Source organism: Thamnophis elegans, chromosome 13 (genome assembly GCF_009769535.1).
Source record: "Thamnophis elegans isolate rThaEle1 chromosome 13, rThaEle1.pri, whole genome shotgun sequence".
Classification (NCBI taxonomy): Eukaryota; Metazoa; Chordata; class Lepidosauria; order Squamata; family Colubridae; genus Thamnophis; species Thamnophis elegans.
In genome coordinates, this window is record NC_045553.1 from 47,972,043 (window position 1) to 47,991,309 (window position 19,267).

Here is a 19,267-nt window from a genome sequence, read left to right on the forward strand (position 1 = left end):
GCCACCTCTGGCATGTGTGCCATAGGTTTGCCATCACAGATAGAGAGTCTTCCTGCTGGAGCAGGGTGTTGGACTAGAACAGTGGTTCCCAAACTTGGCAACTTTAAGACTTGTGGACTTCAACTCCCAGAATTCTCCAGCCAGCAGATAGATAGTGTGACAGTGTTATGGGAATTAATTGTGTAGCAGAGTGATGGTATGTGGGGGAAACTATCCTTGGGTCCAATTGTCCTCACATGCAGTGCCGTATAGTGTCGAAGGAAGCTATAGGAAGGTAGAAGTTGGAACTGTTGATATCACAAAGAGGGATGACATTGAGGCATAAACATTTATTAGGCCAGTGGTTCCCAAACTTGGCAACTTTAAGACTTGTGGACTTCAACTCCCAGAATTCTCCAGCCAGCAGAGCTGGAGGGGCAGCTCTGCTGGCTGGAGAATTCTGGGAATTGAAGTCCACAAGTCTTAAAGTTGCCAAGTTTGGGAACCACTGGACTAGAAGACCTCCAAGGTCCTTTCCAACTTTATCGTTCTGTGTTCTAAAAAAAGAGAGAAAAAAAATCTCTTCCAAAAAGAAGAGCGAAGCAAAGTCATTTACTGTGCAGAACAAAAGGGTTTTTTTTGTTTGTTTGTTTTTACTCATTTCTCCAGACGAGGCTGAGATATTAATTGCATCTTCCGTTAACCATCCGCTTCCTGGATCTTGCTGTATCCCACTTTATCATCCCATTATTGTGCAGATAGATAAATCGGTTCTTTTCCACGTGATGTTACACTCGTTGGCACTGAATAATCTCCACCCTGATCTTCTGCGCAGCTCTGCTTTTTAAAAGTCTAGAAATATGAAGGAAGACTTAAGGGGGCAACGCAACTCACACCCTCAAGGTTGCTGGGATAATTAAGCTTCATTTAGCTTTCTGTAACTACTCTGATTTTGTGAACCGTAATTTTAAATTATGGGGTTTTTTTTACCCTTCACTATTGTTGCTGTTAGTTGCGAAGTCGTGTCCGACCCATCGTGACTCCATGCACAACGTTCCTCCAGGCCTTCCTGTCCTCTCCCATCCTCTGGAGCCCATTTAAGCTCACACCGGCTGCTTCGGTGACTCCATCCAACCATCTCATTCTCTGCCCTCCCCTTCTTCTTTTGCCCTCCATCGTTCCCAGCATGAAGCTCTTCTCAAGTGAGTCCTTCCTTCTCATCAGGTGGCCAAAGTCTTTGAGTTTCCTCTTCAGGATCTGGCCTTCTAAAGAGCAGTCAGGGTTGATCTCCTCTAGGACTGACCGGTTGGATGGCCTTGCAGTCCAGGGGACTCAATGCAGGAGTCTTCTTCTCCAGCACCAGAGTTCAAAGGCCTCCATTCTTTGGTGCTCAGCCTTCCTTATGCTCCAACCTTCACAGCCCTCCATTGCAACTTCACTGTAGCATTTCAGTAACGTCCATATTAAAAAACAAAATGCACACCCCAATTTTTCAATACTTGATTTCCATTAAGCTGCAACCCTATTTTCCCTAGGAATGCCCCTTGGAATTGTGTGGATTCAAACAGCGCGACCGTTTTGTGGGCTTTATTAACTTCGCTAAATGAAATCTACCTGCAAGGACATCCCAAAGTTTGTGTTTATAAATGAAGTGTGTGTTCTGCGGCTTTTTCTTCCAGAGTTTCAAAGTGGGAAGTCCCGTTAACCTTTGGGCTCCTTTTAATTCACATATACGTCTGTGTATGTGTGTGTGTGTGTGTATGTATATTTAATGCATTTCCCTTTTTTAGCCAAGCCACTTTGGCCCTTCCCCCCTCCTCCTCGCCCTCCCCTCCTTCCTTTAACTGCTCGCCGCCTCTTTCAGATGGAGAGAGAGAGAGAGAGGCCGGCATATCCTGGAAATATATTGCAGATGTTTCTCCTGCCTTGTTCCTGGGACTTGCAGAAGGAGCTGTTCTGCGGGAACAGACCGGGAAGGCACCTCCCAAGCGGCGTTTGTCCTTGGAGCATGCCCAGTGCGAGCCTTGACCCAGGGTCCAGGTTCCCCTTTGCAGTAAGGGGGGGCTGCCCCTCAGAGACCCCGGGAGAGCTTGGGAGGTCAGCTGTGCATCTTCGTCTCCGGTGGAAGGAGGGAAACGAAGGTCTTCTCCAAGGCAGAGTGAGCCAAGAACTCCATGCTCTGGGTGGGAAAGCATCGTGAAAAATGCTTGCCTGCCAGGCCCGGGAAAAAATGCGGGATGTCGTGCAGGAGAGCTTCACAGAGGTAAAAGGATGGGTTCGTTCCCCAGGAGGTGCTCAGATCCTCTGGGGCTGCATGGGGGAGATGTGGGGTGCGGGAGAAGTTGGAGGGAGAGGGGGATGTTAGGAGTCTGGAGTGGAAAGGCCGGGCAGTTTGGCTTTGCAAAGAATCATTCATTTTGGTGGGATTTGAATCAGAAGTTTCTCAAACTCGACTAACTTTTAAGAGATGTGGAGTTCAACTCCCAGAATTCTTTTGCTGGCTGGGGAGTTCTGGGGGTTGAAGTCCACGGATCTTAAAATGGCTGAGATTGAAAAAAAAAAGGATTAAATAATTCCCAGTGTGGAAGATGGAACTGTAAACTTTGCAGTAAGGTTTAGTCGTAATGTTTGGAGCTTCTAATGGGAGCATAAAACTGGTGTTAATAAGAGAATGGACAGTTTGGATTCGGATTGATGGTGTTTAAAGATTATTAAAGCAGTGGACCCTCTCATAGGGAAGTTTTTTTCCTAAGAATGTTGCTTAAAGAAAAGTTTAAGCAACATTCTTAGGAATAACATTCCCTATAAGCCGGTCGACCGACATTCATTGTGATTTGTGTCAGTAACCTGAGTTTAGTTGGTCTCATGAAGAAGTGGCGGCAATGGTGAAATCCGATTTTTTTTTACTACTGGTTCTGTGGGCATGGCTTGGTGGGCGTGGCCGGGGAAGGAGACTCCAAAATCCCCATTCCCTCCCCACTCCTGGGGGAAGGATACTGCAAAATCCCCATTCCCTCCCCACTCCTGGGAGAAGGATACTGCAAAATCCCCATTCCCTCCCCACTCCAGGGGGAAGGATACTGCAAAATCTCCATTCCTTCTCCACTCCTGGGAGAAGGATACTGCAAAATCCCCATTCCCTCCCCACTCCTGGGGGAAGGATACTGCAAAATCCCCATTCCCTCCCCACTCCTGGGGGAAGGATACTGCAAAAGCCCCATTCCCTCCCCACTCCTGGGGGAAGGATGCTGCAAAATCCCCATTCCCTCCTCACTCCAGGGGAAGGATACTGCAAAATCCCCATTCCCTCCCAATCAGCTGGGACTCGAGAGGCAGAGAATAGATGGGGGCGTGGCCAGCCAGAGGTGGTATTTGGCGGTTCTCCAAACTACTCAAAATTTCCGCTACCGGTTCTCCAGAACCCGTCAGAACCTGCTGGATTTCACCCCTGTGTTGTAGCTGTCTTATTTGTTGGTGGCCAACGCAAGTCTTGGAAGGGGTTGGGAATCCATGTTATGTTTGCACTCCTGATTGTCTGAAGGGAATCCCCATCCAGTTCCTAGATATTTTGAGGTGGCATTGCGTGGTCTGTCCACCACAAAGGATCATAGTTTGATGTCAGGAACGTGTCTTTCAACAGAAATACGGAAAAGAAGCTGGAGTCTCCCAGCAAGACAGGAGACGTCCCAGGAGTTGTATGGAACTGTGCTTGGTGATGTAGGTTGGAAGTCCAGGAGTTCCAACTTCCCGTTGACTTTGTTTTCACTCCTAGTAAGAGCAGCTGACGGACCTCTTTATAAATCTGTTCTGAGGGTTCAGTGGGTTTTGTTTTCCCAACCCAACCCACGTAGGCCAGTCCTGTAATTCGGACGCCAGATGTTCATCCTTTACTTCGCAGCAGATGCCACCCTTAGTCTGTCTTGTTCTGAAAAATATTCTCCCTCTTCCTTTTCTCTTGCAAGAGCTTCAAATATGGGTAGGAAATAGGATAAAGATGTTCCGGGTAGCTCGTTCCAGCTTTCAAAGCATGTTTCCTGCGGAGAACTGAGGATCCCATGACTTGGTTCTCTGACTTCCTGCGAGTTGCTTAAACATCAGCTGAAATCTTCAAAGCTTTGTGGCCCCGTGTGGAGTTTTCCTTGGGTACATCATGAACTTTCTTCGGGGGTGTGGCGTTATCTCTTCCCATCTTCTCTTTTCAGCTGCTGGACATCCATGGGTCTTGCATTTTAAGCCATAAGGCAGTCGGTATTCCAACCCATTTAGTTTGCTCCTAGAAATGTACGACTCGGTAAGCAGGCGACGCCATTAATCACGGTGACGGGGGAAAAGTGCTTTTAAGCGCAAGTTGTATGTCAAGGAACATATGGCTGCTTTTCCAATAATCCCAGTCTTGTTTTCATTCATCCCAGTCAAAATGCATTATCGAGGCCCCCGGGGAATTTGGCAGTCCACCTGCGGCTCGGCTTGGGAAGGCCGGTGGAGAAATTTTCCCTTCTTTCTGCTTCTTCTTTTTGGTGGCTGGGGGCTCCCAGCCCATCTTCGTTCAACCACAGGGGGGGTCAGCCAGCCGAAGAGAATGGGGGGTTTCCCTTTTCTTGCTAGAAGGGGGTTCGTTTCGCACCTCCAGAACGTGTTTTCAGGATGAGGAGGGCAACTCCACATTAGATCACGGCCAACTTTTAGAAGAAGGGTATCCGGCCTTGGCAACTTTAAGACTTGTGGACTTCCAACTCCCAGAAGTCCCCAGCCAACACGTAGATGCTTTAAGATGTGTGGACTTCAACTCCCAGAATTCTTTGCTGGCTGGGGGATTCTGGACGTTGATGCCCACAAGTCTTAAAGGGTTGCTTAGGTTGAGAGATTCTGCTTGAGGGAAGAGATATATACATGGCAGAACTAATTATTATTATGTGTAATAATTATACATTATATACAATGTAATAGATAGAGAGAGAGAGAGAGAGATAGAAAGAGGGGGGAGGGAGGGAGATAGAGGGGGGAGGTAGATAGATTGATAGATAGATAGATTGATAGATAGATAGATAGATAGATAGATAGATAGATAGATAGATAGATAGGAGAGGGAGAGAGAGATGGATATATAGCAGAATTGCAACACACACATATATATTAGAGGGGAGAGAGAAAGAGAGATGGATAGAGAGGGGGGCGGGAGTGAGAGGGAGAGAGAGATAGAGATGGTTAGAGAGAGAGATAGAGAGAGAGAGAGATGGATAGAGAGAGGGGGGAGGGAGAGATAGAGAGAGAGAGAGAGAGAGATGGATAGACACACACACACACACACAGAGATGGATAGAGAGAGTGGGGGAGGGAGAGAGATAGAAAGAGATAGAGAGAGGGGGAGGGAGAGCGATAGAGGGGGAGAGGGAGATAGATAGATAGATAGATAGATAGATGATAGATAGATAGATAGATAGATAGATAGATAGATAGATGATAGATAGATAGATAGATAGATAGATAGATAGATAGATAGATAGATAGGAGAGGGGGAGAGAGATGGATATATAGCAGAATTGCAACACACACATATATATTAGAGGGGAGAGAGAAAGAGAGATGGATAGAGAGGGGCGGGAGTGAGAGGGAGAGAGAGAGAGATGGTTAGAGAGAGGGGGGAGGGGGAGAGAGAGAGAGAGAGAGATGGATAGACACACACACACAGAGAGAGAGAGAGAGAGAGAGAGAGAGAGAGAGAGAGAGAGAAATAATCCTATGGAAGTTTCCAGTTTGGGCCTCCTGGAAGATGAAGGCTGAATTATGAATCTGCTGATTGTGTTTATCACAATCTTGTGACTTGGACAGTCATAAAGGGAGAAAGAATTTATTTTCCTTGAAGGGAAAAAAGAAGCACCGGAGGAGAACACGGGATGGAACAAGCACATAAATGGCCTTTTTGTTTCGTTTTCTTTTTCTTTTCTTTTTTTTAAGTTTTGGAATTGGTGGAGATTTCTTGCAACTAACAGCAGCAACGAACCTTTAAACCAACGAATAAACATTTTGCAGGCAGAATTCAGCACCCAGCAGGCCCAGATTGATAGAGGGGGAATGCACAAGAGCCTTTCTAAACGTTTCGTAGAGCCGAATAAATACGTGTATCGAAAAGATCCGATGGACAATGCTGAACGTTTCAGAGCCTGCCCAGTTTTCCAAAGCAATTAACGCCAGAACTCCCATTTCCCAATCTATACCGGCGTCAGGGGGTTAATTGCTGAATTCGGCAGCTGAACCTGACTTAATCCTGGCCCCTGATTGCCTCTCCTTGGAAACGGGAGAAAAAAATCAGAGGGAAAATGTGCCAGCTATTTTTAAATTTCCAGAACCTGTTGCTAGGCACTGCAAGGTGGTCTGGTTGGGGGAAACGTCGGTCGCTGGTGAAGAGAGAAGCTGAGGGGGGTTCCGATTGCTCTCCCCACAGCTGCGCCTGATGCCACAAGGAGCACGAGAACCTGAGCGCGGAGCGGAGCACGAATGCTTCGAGGGAGCTTCCTTTGTTCTCTCTCTTTGGAATGGGTAGACCTATCGCCAATTTTTAAAACATTACCAAGCAGCCTGTGGCCCTTTAGGTCGTTGTTTCTGAGATATATAACCTTATCTGTAGAGAGGATGACCATGGGAAGGCCAAAAAGCAATTGGGGGCAGGAACGACTTTCGACTTCCTGCTGGCTTCCCCATTGACCTTCCTTATGTTCCTTAGGGAAAGCTGGCGGGAAGCTTTGGACATTCCCTTCTCTTCCCCATCTTCCCTATAGGTAAGAAAGGAGGGATGGGGAAGGCCAAAAAGCAATTGGGGGCAGGAACGACTTTCGACTTCCTGCTGGCTTCCCCATTGACCTTCCTTATGTTCCTTAGGGATAGCTGGTGGGAAGCATTGGACATTCCCTTCTCTTCCCCATCTTCCCTATAGGTAAGAAAGGAGGGATGGGGAAGGCCAAAAAGCAATTGGGGGCAGGAACGACTTTCGACTTCCTGCTGGCTTCCCCATTGACCTTCCTTATGTTCCTTAGGGAAAGCTGGCGGGAAGCATTGGAAATTCCCTTCTCTTCCCCATCTTCCCTATAGGTAAGAAAGGAGGGATGGGGAAGGAGCAAGGCAGTGGTGGGATTCAAAAAATTTTTACTACTGGTTCTGTGGGCGTGGTGTTGCTTGGTGGGCGTGGCAGGGGAAGGATACTGCAAAATCCCCCATTCCCTCCCCACTCCATGGATGAAGCTCCCACAACTTCCGAAGGCAACTTCTATCTGTTCCATGGGGTTGATTGTTCTCACTGTCAGGAAATTCCTCCTTATTTCCAGGTGGAAACTCTCCTTGGTCAGTTTCCATCCATCATTCCTTGTCTGGCCTTCAGGTGCTTTGGAGAACAGCTTGATTCCTTGCTCTCTGGGACAGCTCCTCAAACATTGGAAGATGCTCTCCTGTCTCCCCTGGTCCTTCTCTTCCCTAGACTAGCCAGGCCCAGTTCCTGCAACTATTCATCGTATATTTTAACCTCCGTCCCTGTAATCATCCTGGTTGCTCTTCTCTTGCACTCTTTCTAGAGTCTCAACCTCTTTTTCATGTCTGACTTATATTGGCCTAAAGGTATTAATAAACATCTTAAAAGCCACCTGTGCAGAAAAGGCCTTCTGGGAGAGTCACGTTCTCCACCGTGAAAAACCACAGGCAAAGTTTTAGTTTCCGGTGATGGAAGTTCTACAGAGAAATCTTCCCCCCGGGAGAGAAAAACGAGGAGATCCAGGCTAGACATAAGCTTGACGCGATTCCGCTTTCCGTCGTCTGCCGAGGTCTCCGGTCGTCTAATGTTCCTTATCTTCATTAATAATCTCCCGTTGAGGTTGCCCCTCTTCTCTCTCTTTTATCCTTCTCGGTTTCCTCCGATTTCTGTGCAGAGCCCAAGCAGAATGGAACATCTGTTGGCGGTTTAATGTACAAAAGAAATCCGTAATTAAAAATGTCAAGGAAGCAAGCAACTTTAAAAAAACTAATTCATTAAAAATGCAAAGCAGAGATTTCCCATTCACGGGCAAAAAAAAAACCTCAGATGAAAAGCTTGCAAATTTGACCTGATTTTGCCAGCAGACGGTACGATCTCGGTAATTAAAGCTCTTAGACAAACGGCAGAAATCGGCTGGGAGGTTTTTCTTTTTATTGATTTTTTTTTTTTTTTTTTTTTGCTTTTAAAATAGTAGCAGAAAAAAGAAGAAAACACAGAGATAATTGCAGCGCAAATGGGTACATTTGAGAAAGAAAAAAAATGCATAAAATTGCTTTAGGAAATTAAAAAAATTCAACGTATAATATATTGCAACAGCTGTTAACAGTGACAATTTATATATATACATACATACATACACACACTGTATATACACACACATATACATACACATACACACATCCAATGTAATTATTTAAGCGTGCATATGTTTATTTCTAATATATTTGTAAAGCGTTCTTTTTTTAACTTATAGTATTTTGCATAAATTTATTTATTTATTTTGCCCAGTTGTTGGCATTTCAGAACTGGGCCATAAGTACCGATCGGGGAGGGGTCCATTATAACTTCCAACTGTCACTGGTCATAAACTGAGGACTACTATATCCTTACTACATCTCCAGCAGAATGATGTCTTAATCATTTTCTTTACAAACATAATGGAGTCCAATCCATTCTAAATATCCTTTTTGTGAGATCCTTTTTTATTTTATTTTATTTTAATATTTTTTATTTCTCCTATATACATTCACAATTATATGATCTCATAACTGTTATTAATAATATGTATTTGTAACAATTTTTCTCCCCCATCCCATAAACCCATCTTATCTTACAACAATCCTACTTCTTCTTCCTTCCCTCCTTTCTTCTCTCCTTCTCTCCTTCCTTCCCTCCTACCTTCCCTCCCTCCTTTCCCCTTCCCTCCCTCCTTTCTTCTCTCCTTCTCTCCTTCCCTCCTCCCTTCCCTCCTTTCTTCCCTCCTTCCTTTCCTCCTTCCTTCCCTCCTTCCTTCCTTCTCTCCTTCATTCCCTCCTTCCTTCCCTCCTTTCTTCTCTCCTTCTCTCCTTCCTTCCCTCCTTCCCTCCTTTCTTCTCTCCTTCTCTCCTTCCTTCCCTCCTTGCTTCCCTCCCTCCTTCCTTCCCTCCTTCCTTCCCCCCTTTCTTCTCTTTCTTCTCTCCTTCCCTCCTTCCTCCTCTCCTTTCCCTCCTCTCCTTTCCCTTCTCTCCTTCCCCTTCCTCTCCTCTACCCTTCCCCTCTTTTTTCCTTTCCTCTTTTTGTGAGATCCTTGGTTCCCCCTGAGCTCGGTTGTTTTCTTGCAGACGTTTCACTGCCAAGCTAGGTAACATTATCCATGCTAGAAGGGAGAGGAGGAGGAGGAAATGGGAGGAAGAATAGGAAGACTATGGTTCTTCAGTGCTCTCTGAGTTTGGTGGTTTTCTTGCAGACGTTTTCACTACCAAACTAGGTAACATCATCAGTGCTAGAAAGGAGTTTGCTCTCTGCCTGTATACTAATGGCTTGCCCTGATGTTGTTACCTAATGACCTAAGAAAAGGCCATCAGTTTTGGGCTGCATCAACAAAGGGATAGCATCAGGATCATGGGAAGTGTTAGTTACTTCTTTGTACTACACTAGTAAGACCACAGTGGGAATACAAGTGTCCTGTTTTGCTCACCATGATACAGGAAAGTTACAGAGACTCTAAAAACTGTGCAAAGAAGAACAACGTGGTTGGTGGGGTGGAAACTACACAACAGTTGTGGGAGCTAGGGATGTCTACCTAGGACAGTGTTTCTCAACCTTGGCAACTTGAAGATGTCCGGACTTCAACTCCCAGAATTCCCCAGCCAGACATCTTCAAGTTGCTAAGGTTGAGAAACACTGGTTTAAAGTTAAATCAGCAATGGGAAAAAAAAGTGACTCACAACAGTTTTTCCATACTTACAACCGTTGGAACCTCACCAGGACCATGTGGTCAGGATTCAGACACTTAGCAACTGGCTTGTATTTATGACAGTTGCAGTGTCCCGGGGTCATATGATTCTCCTTTGACGACCTTCTGACAAGCAAAAGTCAATAGAGGAACCAGATTCACTTAACAACTGTGTTAATAACCGCTACAGAGATTCACTGGGAGTTGAAGTCCGGACATCTTCAAGTTGCCAAGGTTGAAAAACACTGTCCTAGGAGAAGGACCAGGGATGACTTGAGGGGCTGCTACAAAGAAGAGGGAGTCAAGCTTTTCTCCAAAGCACCCGAGGGCAGAAGAAGAAGCAATGGGTGGGAACTCATCAAGGAGAGAAGCAATCTAGAATTAAGGAGAAATTTCTTAACAATGTGGACAATTCATCCCTGGAATGGCTTGTGGGTGCTTCATTACTGGAGATTTTTAAGAAGATGCTGGACAGCCATTTGTCTGAAATGGTGTAAGGTCACCCGTTTGAGCAGTGGGTTGGACTAGAAGACCTCCAAGGTCCCTTCCAGCTCTGTTATTCTGCATTCTGTTATTTATTTTTGGTGTCTTAAGTCATAACTTAAGGTCCGTTGACCCCCTTGGTATCGCAGTCGAGACCCTCCCCTGTTGTCTAGAAAATACCGGAACTTTTATTCAACAGCGGTGTGGAAATAAGTGTGAAATCCACAGCTAACGGATAAGTTTGCAAAGGCCCGGCCATGTTTTTTATAAGAGCCAAGGTGGCACAGTGGTTAAATGCAGCACTGCAGGCTACTTCAGCTGACTGCAGTTCTGCAGTTCGGCTGTTCAAATCTCACCGGCTCAGGGTTGACTCAGCCTTCCATCCTTCCGAGGTGGGTAAAATGAGGACCCGGATTGTTGTTGGGGGCAATATGCTGACTCTGTAAACCGCTTAGAGAGGGCTGAAAGCCCTAGGAAGCGGTAGATAAGTCTAACTGCTATTGCTATTGCTATTTTTTGAAAACCGAACTGCGGTGTTTTTTCCTCTTTTGTTATGCAAAAACCTGAGCAATCTTGGGTGGAAAACGCAGCCGTGCGTGGGTACCGTTTCTTTCTCCACCTTGTCGTGGTGAGAGAATCGGGAGGGGAAGGCGGCATCGATGCTTACAGAATGCAAGATGCATTTATTTTCAATCAAGATCCAGCCAGGCTTTTATTCTGCTCTGGGGAGCGGAGGGAAGCACTTTTTCCGCTATATTAACACAATTCGAGACGTGCAGGAGAAGTTATAAATAAAAGAAGCAATTGCCCTAAATTCTCTTCCTTTTCACATCTCAGAAATCTCCTTTTTTTGGGGGGTGGAGGGTTCGTTCCCCCCCGGCCTTGTGTAGTTTTCTGCTTTCTGTGCGTTTTAACATCACTCTGCCTTCTTTCTCTCCATTAAATTTTAATGCCTTATTATTTCTGCCGCTTGTTAATCCTTCAGCTGTCATTGGTGACAGATAGCTGCTTTCTTCCATCCTGTCCCGTCCCCCCCCCCCTCCTTGTTTGGGTGGAATTTAAAATCTCCGTTCAGCCTGGCAAAAAATATCCCATAAGTGCGAAGAGTTTTCTGCAGGCATCATAAGCCGCGAAGAGGTGCGGGAAATTCTCTGAAGATTCTCAAACTGTTCATGAAAGTTCACATCCACTAGGGGGTGAAAGGCTACAGGTTCGCCTGAACCGGCAGTAAAAAATGCTACTGGTTTGTAGAACCGGTAGTAAAAAATACTACAAAAAAGTTTTTTTAAAAAAGTTCCAACGATGGCACGTAACACAGCTGATCTTCGGAACGTTTTTTAAAAAAAACTTTGAAAGCATTTTTTAAACTACAGGTTCCCCGGAAACGCAGGGGTGGGGTCCATTTTTGTTCCTGGCAGGCTTTCCTGACGCCTGCTAGGCCAAAAACAGGGGGAGAAATTGGGGGGGGGTGCTGAGAAAGAAAGAAAGAAAGAAAGAAAGAGACGGATAGATGAGATATAGATATATAGAGAGATAGTAGAGATAGAGAGGTAGGTAGGTAGGTAGGTAGGTAGGTAGGTAGGTAGGTAGGTAGATAGATGATAGATAGATAGATAGATAGTAGGTAGATAGATGATAGATAGATAGATAGAGAGATAGATAGAGAGATAGATAGATATAAATAAAGAGATATATGAGATATAGAGATAGATGAGGTAAAGATAGGTAGGTAGGTAGGTAGATAGACAGAGAGAGAGAGAGATATGAAGAAATACAGATAGACAGGTAGATAGATAGAGAGAGAGACAGAGAGAGAGAGACAGAGAGAGAGAGACAGAGAGAGAGAAATGAGAGAAATATAGGTAGACAGATAGAATATATATAAAATCTAATAGATTATATATATATATATATAGATAGATAGATAGATAGATAGATAGAGAGAAAGAGAGAGAGAGAGAGAGAGAGATATGAAGTAGAGATAGAAGATATATATATATATGTATGTATGTATGTATGTATGTATGCATGCATGCATGCATGCATATATATATATGTATATATATGTTGTATTTGTGCTGATAAATAAATAAAGGGAGACTAGTATAGATCTATTTCAAGCTATTTAGCTCTCATCACCTAGCCATACCCTTACTGGGATTCGAACCTGGGCTATATTACATATTAGGCAGACGTCTTAGCCATTAAGCCACAGGCTCTGATACGTTATCAGCTGAGCCAGGAAGAAAGGTATATATTTAAAGTCACAACCCCTGGTATACCCAATTATGGGAGGAAGCTAACTGCTTCCATTCCCTATACATACATACATACATACATACATACATACTCGTATACACATACACAAACACACACATACATAGGAGGGGGGGGAGGGAGGGAGGAGGGGAGAGAGAAAAGCCAATGCTTCCATTACATTTAGTGATCTCCCTGTGGCCTCCTTTCTTCCTTCCTTTTTTCCAGCAACAGCTGCAGTCTTACGTCACCTGGGTGAATTCACAGCTCAAGAAGAAGCCAGAAGTTCAACCGGTGCAGGATTTGAGGCGCGACCTCCGCGATGGCCTGGTCCTTACGTCTCTCATTGAGATCGTAGGTGAGTGCCCTCACTACTACGAAGACGCCCGGATGGGTTTTCGGGGCCCAGAGTCCTGGGTTTCATCTGGGTTAAGGGGGAGGAGCAGAGAGACGGTGCAGGAGGGAAGGAGACACATCACCCCCCCACCTGCTTGCAATACTCCCAGTTCACTGAAATAGGGGAATTCTGGGAGTTGGAGTTCAATACTGCACTGGCAGTCCTCGACTTACGGCCACAAAATTTCCGTTGTTAAACGAGGCACTTCTTAAGTGGCTTTTGCCCCCTTTTGCAACCTTTCTTGCTACCGTTGTTAAGTGAATCACTGCAGTTGTTAAGCCAGTAACACGGTCGTTAAGTGAACCTGGTTTCCCCCCTTGACTTTGCTTGTCAGACGGTCGCAAAAGGGGATCACGTAACCCTGGGACGCGGCGACTGAATTTTGGATCACGCGACACTGGGGACGCCCCGACGGTCGTAAGTGTGAAAAACAGCCATAACTCATTTTTTTTTCCAGGGCTGTTGTAACTTCGGTCACTAAATGGACCGTTGTAAGTCGAGGATTACCTGCAGTAGTTTTCTGATGCTCCAAGGAGAGAGAGCAAAATGCATGTTATATATTCCCAGTGGCATCCTAGCCAAGGGCTCGGCCGTTCTCCTCCTGCATCTGTTGAAGAGCCGCCCTAAAGTTTGGCCTGCTCCTCTCTTGCAGCTGGAGAGAAGCTCGGGGGTGTGGAGGAGTCGCCCACCGACCAGCAGGCCATGAAGGAGAACGTGGAGAAAGTCCTGCAATTCGTGGCGTCCAAGAAGATCCGCATGCACCAGACCTCGGCTAAAGGTGAGCCTCAGCCGTTCAGGCACTCGCCTTGAAGGGCCTGGGGGCTCCGGTCCTCCCTTGGGCTTCTCTTGCTGAAGATAGTGGAACATGGGAGGGAGGGAGAAGGAGAGAAAAAGAGAAAATGAGAGAGAGGGGGGGGAAAGAATGAGAGAGAGAGAATGAGAGAGAGGGAGGGAGAAAATGAGAGAATAGAGAGAGGAGAAAGAGGGAGAGGGGGAGAGGGAGAATGAGATAAAGAGAGAGGAGAGAATGAGAGAGAATTAGAGGAAGAGAATGAGAGGGAGGGAGAAAATGAGAGAATAGAGAGAGGAGAGAGAGAAAGAGATAGAAAGAAAGGGAGAGAGAGAGAGAATGAGAGAGAGGGGGAGAGAGAGTGAGAAAGAGAGAATGAGGGGGGAAGGAGGGAGAGTGAATAGGAGAATGAGAGAAAGAGAGAGAGAGAATGAGGGAAAGAGAGAGAGAATGAGAGAGGGAGGGAGAGCGAGAAAGAATGAGAGAGGAGAGAGAATGAGAAAGAGAGAGAGAACGAGAGAAGGGGGATGGGGGAAGAGAGAATAGGAGAATGAGAGAAAGAGAGAGAGGAGAGAATGAGAAAGAATGAGAAAAAGAGAATGAGAGAGGGAGGGAGAAAATGAGAGAATAGAGAGAGGAGAGAGAGAGAAAGAGAGAGAATGAGAGGGGGAGGGAGGGAGAGAGTGAATAGGAGAATGAGAAAGAGAGAGAGAATGAGAGAAAGAGAGAGAGAATGAGAGAGAGGGAGGGAGAGCGAGAAAGAATGAGAGAGATGGGAGAGAGAATGAGAAAGAGAGTGAACAAGACAAGGGGGATGGGGGAAGAGAGAATAGGAGAATGAGAGAAAGAGAGAGAGGAGAGAATGAGAAAGAATGAGAAAAAGAGAATGAGAGAAAGAAAGAAACTTTGTTAAAAGGGGGGGGGGGCATTACTATTGGGGTGGCCCCGGGCTGTTCTTCGTGGCTTGAATGACAGCCTCAGGCTCCTCCCCTTGGCCAGCTCACGGCCATTTGGGCCTACCTGTGTTTCCTAGATATCGTGGACGGGAATCTGAAATGCATCATGAGGTTGGTCCTTGCGCTGGCCGCTCACTTTAAGCCCGGATCCGGCAAAATCGCTTCGCCAAAACCCGTGGAGGAGATCCAGGGGGGGAGCGGAATCTTGCTGGCCCATCCCAGGCCTCGCTCGGCCGTGGCTGTGGCCCAGGAGGCTGTGGCTGCCCTGGCAGAGGTGCGCCAAGATGTCTCGGGAGTGGGCCGCGGTGCCTTCCAGCCTCACCCCAGGTAGGTCATCTCTCTGGGACGGCAGCAAAAACTACGCTTTGATATTTACAAGTGAATATCTTAGGGAGCGTCTGAAGTTACGTTGGCATTGAAAAAAGTGAACGATGCCCAGTTCACCATCCCTACCGCAGTTGCACCATCAAAGTTTGGGTGTTAAACAGCTACTTGGGATCATTTTAGCATCCGGGCCTTCATCCATAGGAGGCACAGTGGCACAGTGGTTAGAGCGCAGTACTGCAGGCTACTTCTGCTGACTGCCGGCTGCCTGCAATTTGGCAGTTCGATCCTGACTGGCTCAAGGTTGACTCAGCCTTCCTTCCTTTTGAGGTGGGTCAAAGGAGGACCCAGATTGTTGGGGAGGGCAAGAGGCTGACTCTGTGAACCGCTTAGCCTGTGGAGCATTGTGAAGCAGTATATAAGTCTAAGGGCTATTGCTATCATCCTTCCTTCCTTCCTTCCTTCCTTCCTTCCTTCCTTCCTTCCTTCCTTCCTTCCTTCCTTCCTTCCTTCCTTCCTTCCTGAATCCATTATTGCAGGCTAATTCTGCCAATTGCCAGCAGTTCGATCCTGACCTTCTCAGCCTTCCGTTGGTAAAAAGAGGACCCAAATTGTTGGGGGCAATAGGCTGACTCTGTAAAACGCTTAAAGAGGGCTGTAAAGCACTGTGAAGCGGTATATAAGTCTCAGGGCTATTGCTATTTTCCTTCCTTCCTTCCTTCCTTCCTTCCTTCCTTCCTTCCTTCCTTCCTTCCTTCCTTCCTTCCTTCCTTCCTAGTGGTTAAAGTGCAGTACTGCAGGCTACTTCTGCTGACTGCCGGCTGACTGCAATGTGGTAGTTCGAACCTCACCAGGCTCAAGGTTGACTCAGCCTTCCGTCCTTCTGAGATGGGTAAAATGAGGACCCAGATTGTTGGGGGCAATAGGCTGACTCTGTAAACCACTTAGAGAGAGCTGTAAAACATTGTGAAGCAGTATGTAAGTCTAAGTCCTATTCCTTCCTTCCTTCCTTCCTTCCTTCCTTCCTTCCTTCCTTCCTCCCTCCCTCCCTCCCTCCCTCCCTCCCTCCCTCCCAGTGGTTAGAGTGCAGTACTGCAGGCTACTTCTGCTGACTGCCGGCTGCCTGCAGTTTGGCAGTTCGAACCTCACCATGCTCAATGTTGACTCAGCCTTCCAGCCTTCCGAGGTCAGTAAAACGAGGACCCAGATTGTTGGGAAGGACAAGAGGCCAACTCTGAAACCGCTTAGATAGAGCTGTAAAAGCACTGTGAAGCGGTATATAAGTCTAAGGGCTATTGCTATACAATCACCATTTGGGATCTTCCCAGCCGATCTCCGACATCGAAAGACAATGAAGGAAGCCAGATTCGCTTAACGGCCATGTGATTCACTTACAACTGCCGCGATTCACTCAACAACCAGTCATAAAACCAAGCGCAACTCACTTCGGTCGCCTTGCTTTGCAACAGAAATTCTGCTTCTAATTCTGATTGTAAGGAGAGGATTTTTTTCCCCAAAGTTCCTTTTTTGAAACCACCCATTGGATGGAGAGGAAAGGATGCAGAGGGGGACAGGATTTTATCTCTCTTCGCCCCCTCCTGACGGTGCTGTCCTTCTCTCTAGAAACAGCCACCCGCACGGAGGGACTGAGCGGCCGCACTGGAGCGTCCGGGCACTCGTCCAGCAGTACGAAGGCCAGCAGAGCAGTGGCCCTTCAGAGTCCTCTTTCTCCAGGTAAGAATCGCTCTCCTTCCTTTGCTCATTCCTTCATCACACCTCTGTTGTGGTCTGCTGGCGGCCTGCGGAGCTGGCAGCAGATTCGGACTGTGAGGAAGTTGGGGAGCGGCATGGGTCAGTCCTGGAGTCTGGGGAAGGCTCGGAGGAGGGCTCTGCGTCGGAGGCAGAGAGGGGGCCAGGGCCATCTGGGAGTTATGGGCTGCCTCCGGAGAGTTGGACATCAGCGAGGCAGAGGAACAGTGTGAGCCTTTTCCCAGTGCGCCCATGCGTTGAGCTGCCAGAAGGCAAGAGCAGTTAAGACAAAAGGGGCGACTCAGGAGTAAGGCTTGGAGGTGATTGGCCCCTCCCATAGGACATAAAGGAGGAGCGAAGGCACGGAAGCCTTTGCAGGAAGCAACTTGGTTCGTTCTGGTCGGTTTAAACTCTGAAACTGAACTGGGAGATCCAGCGAGGCTCTTCTTTAGGATTCAGCCATTTTCCTAGAATTCCTTGGCTTTTATATCAGAACGTGGAGGAACCCTTGAGCCTAATTGATGTTAATGACAAGGTTCCAAGCAATACCCCCCCCCCCCCCCCCGTGGCAAACAGGACTCCGAGGCAGGTAGATTCCTCAAAGAATGGTTTTATTGGATATATCACACTGGCACAGTTTTGGTGAAAACAGCCAAGCTCAAAAACCCAACCCTCTTCCTCCTCCCCCTCCTCCTCCTCTTCCTCCTCCTCCTCCTCCTTCCTTCCTTCCTTCCTTCCTTCCTTCCTTCCTTCCTTCCCCCTCCTCTTCTCCCTTCCCCTTTTCCTCCTCCTCTTCCTTCCTCCTCTTCCTTCCTCCTCTTCCTCCTCCTCCTCCCTTCCCCCCTCCTCCTCCTCTCCCTTCCCCTTTTCCTCCTCCTCTTCCTCCTCCTCCTCCCCTCCTCCTTCTCTCCCTTCCCCTTTTCCTCCTCCTCTTCCTTCCTCCTCTTCCTCCTCTTCCTCCTCCTCTTCCTTCCTCCCTCCTCCTCCTCTCCCTTCCCCTTTTACTCCTCCTCTTCCTTCCTCCTCTTCCTCCTCCTCCTCCTCCTCCTCCTCCTCCTCTTCCTTCCTCCTCTTCCTCTTCCTCCTCCTCCTCCTCCTCCTCCTCCACTCCCTTCCCCTTCTCCTCCTCCTTCCTTCTCCCCCTCCTCCTCTCCCTTCCCCTCTTCCTCCTCCTCCTCCTCCTCTTCCTCCTCCTCCTCCTCCTCCTCCAACACCACTTCCTTGTAGCACTGATAATGTTACCTAGTTGGGTCATGAAACGTCTGCAAGAACATTATCACGCTCAGCACCCCACTGGAGCATCCCAAGCTACAAATATTCTCTTCTGCTGGTACTTTGCCATCTGCCTAACCCTTAAACAAAGAGGGGAAGTGAGGGGTTTGCAAATGGACAGCACGTTGAAGACGGTTATCCTTTACAATCTTCCGAGAGATCAAGCGGATTAACACCTCTGCAAGACAAGGGTTTTTTCCCCCTAGCACCGCCTGATAATATCAGTTCCTCAGTCCATGGTCAGGCTGGACATAAGCCACGTTGGGCACCCTGCAAAGGACGGAGAAATAACCTTCCTTCCACCCAGCGGAGTGGGGATGCTTTGCCAAAAATACTTGCGTTTTGCTCCAAGTCTTCATAGATTTAACAGTTGGAAGGGACCTTGTAGGTCATCTAATCTAACCCTCTGCCCAAGCAGGAGACCCTACCCCATTTCTGACAGATGGCAGCTCAGCCTCTTCTTGAAAGCTTCCATGGATGAAGCTCCTACAACTTCCAAAGGCAACTTCTGTTCCATTGCTTTGATTGCTGTCACTGTCAGAAAACTCCTCCTTATTTCTAGCTTGAATGTCTCCTTGTCCAGTTTCCATCCATTGTTCCTTGTCTGGCCTTCAGGTGCCTTGGAGAATAGCTTGACCCCCTCTTCTCTGTGGCAGCCTCTGAGACATTGGAAGGCTGCTATCCTGTCTCCCCTGGTCCTTCTCTTCATTAGACATGCCCTGCCCAGTTCCTGCAACCGTTCATCGTATGTTTTAGCCTCCAGGCCTTTGATAGATTCAGATTAACAGAGTTGGAAGGGACCTTGTAGGTCATCTAGTCCAACCCCCTGCCCAAGCAGGAGACCCTGCACCATTTCTGACCTGCTGGCAGTCCAGTCTCTTCTTGAAAGCTTCCCGGGATGAAGCTCCCACAACTTACGAAGGGAACTTCTATTCCATTGGTTCTCACTGTCAGAAAGTTCCTCCTTATTTCCAGGTTGAATCTCTCCTGGATCAGTTTCCGTCCATTGCTCCTTCTCTGGCCTTCAAGGGTGCTTTGGAGAATAGCTTGATTCCCCTCCTCTCTGTGGCAGCCCCTCAAATATTGGAAGATGCTATCGTGTCTCCCC

General features: G+C 47.3%; 1 protein-coding gene across 1 annotated transcript in view; it reads left to right on the forward strand.

Moving 5' to 3' along the window:
- The window catches only part of DIXDC1 (DIX domain containing 1), a 74,114-nt gene that overhangs the window by 3,908 nt on the left and 50,939 nt on the right, over positions 1-19,267 (forward strand). Inside the window, exons 2-5 of the mRNA XM_032229079.1 lie at positions 12,900-13,029; positions 13,721-13,846; positions 14,892-15,141; positions 16,762-16,872. Of these exons, the coding sequence (XP_032084970.1) occupies positions 12,900-13,029; positions 13,721-13,846; positions 14,892-15,141; positions 16,762-16,872 (617 nt within the window). The remainder of the gene's footprint in view (positions 1-12,899; positions 13,030-13,720; positions 13,847-14,891; positions 15,142-16,761; positions 16,873-19,267) is intronic.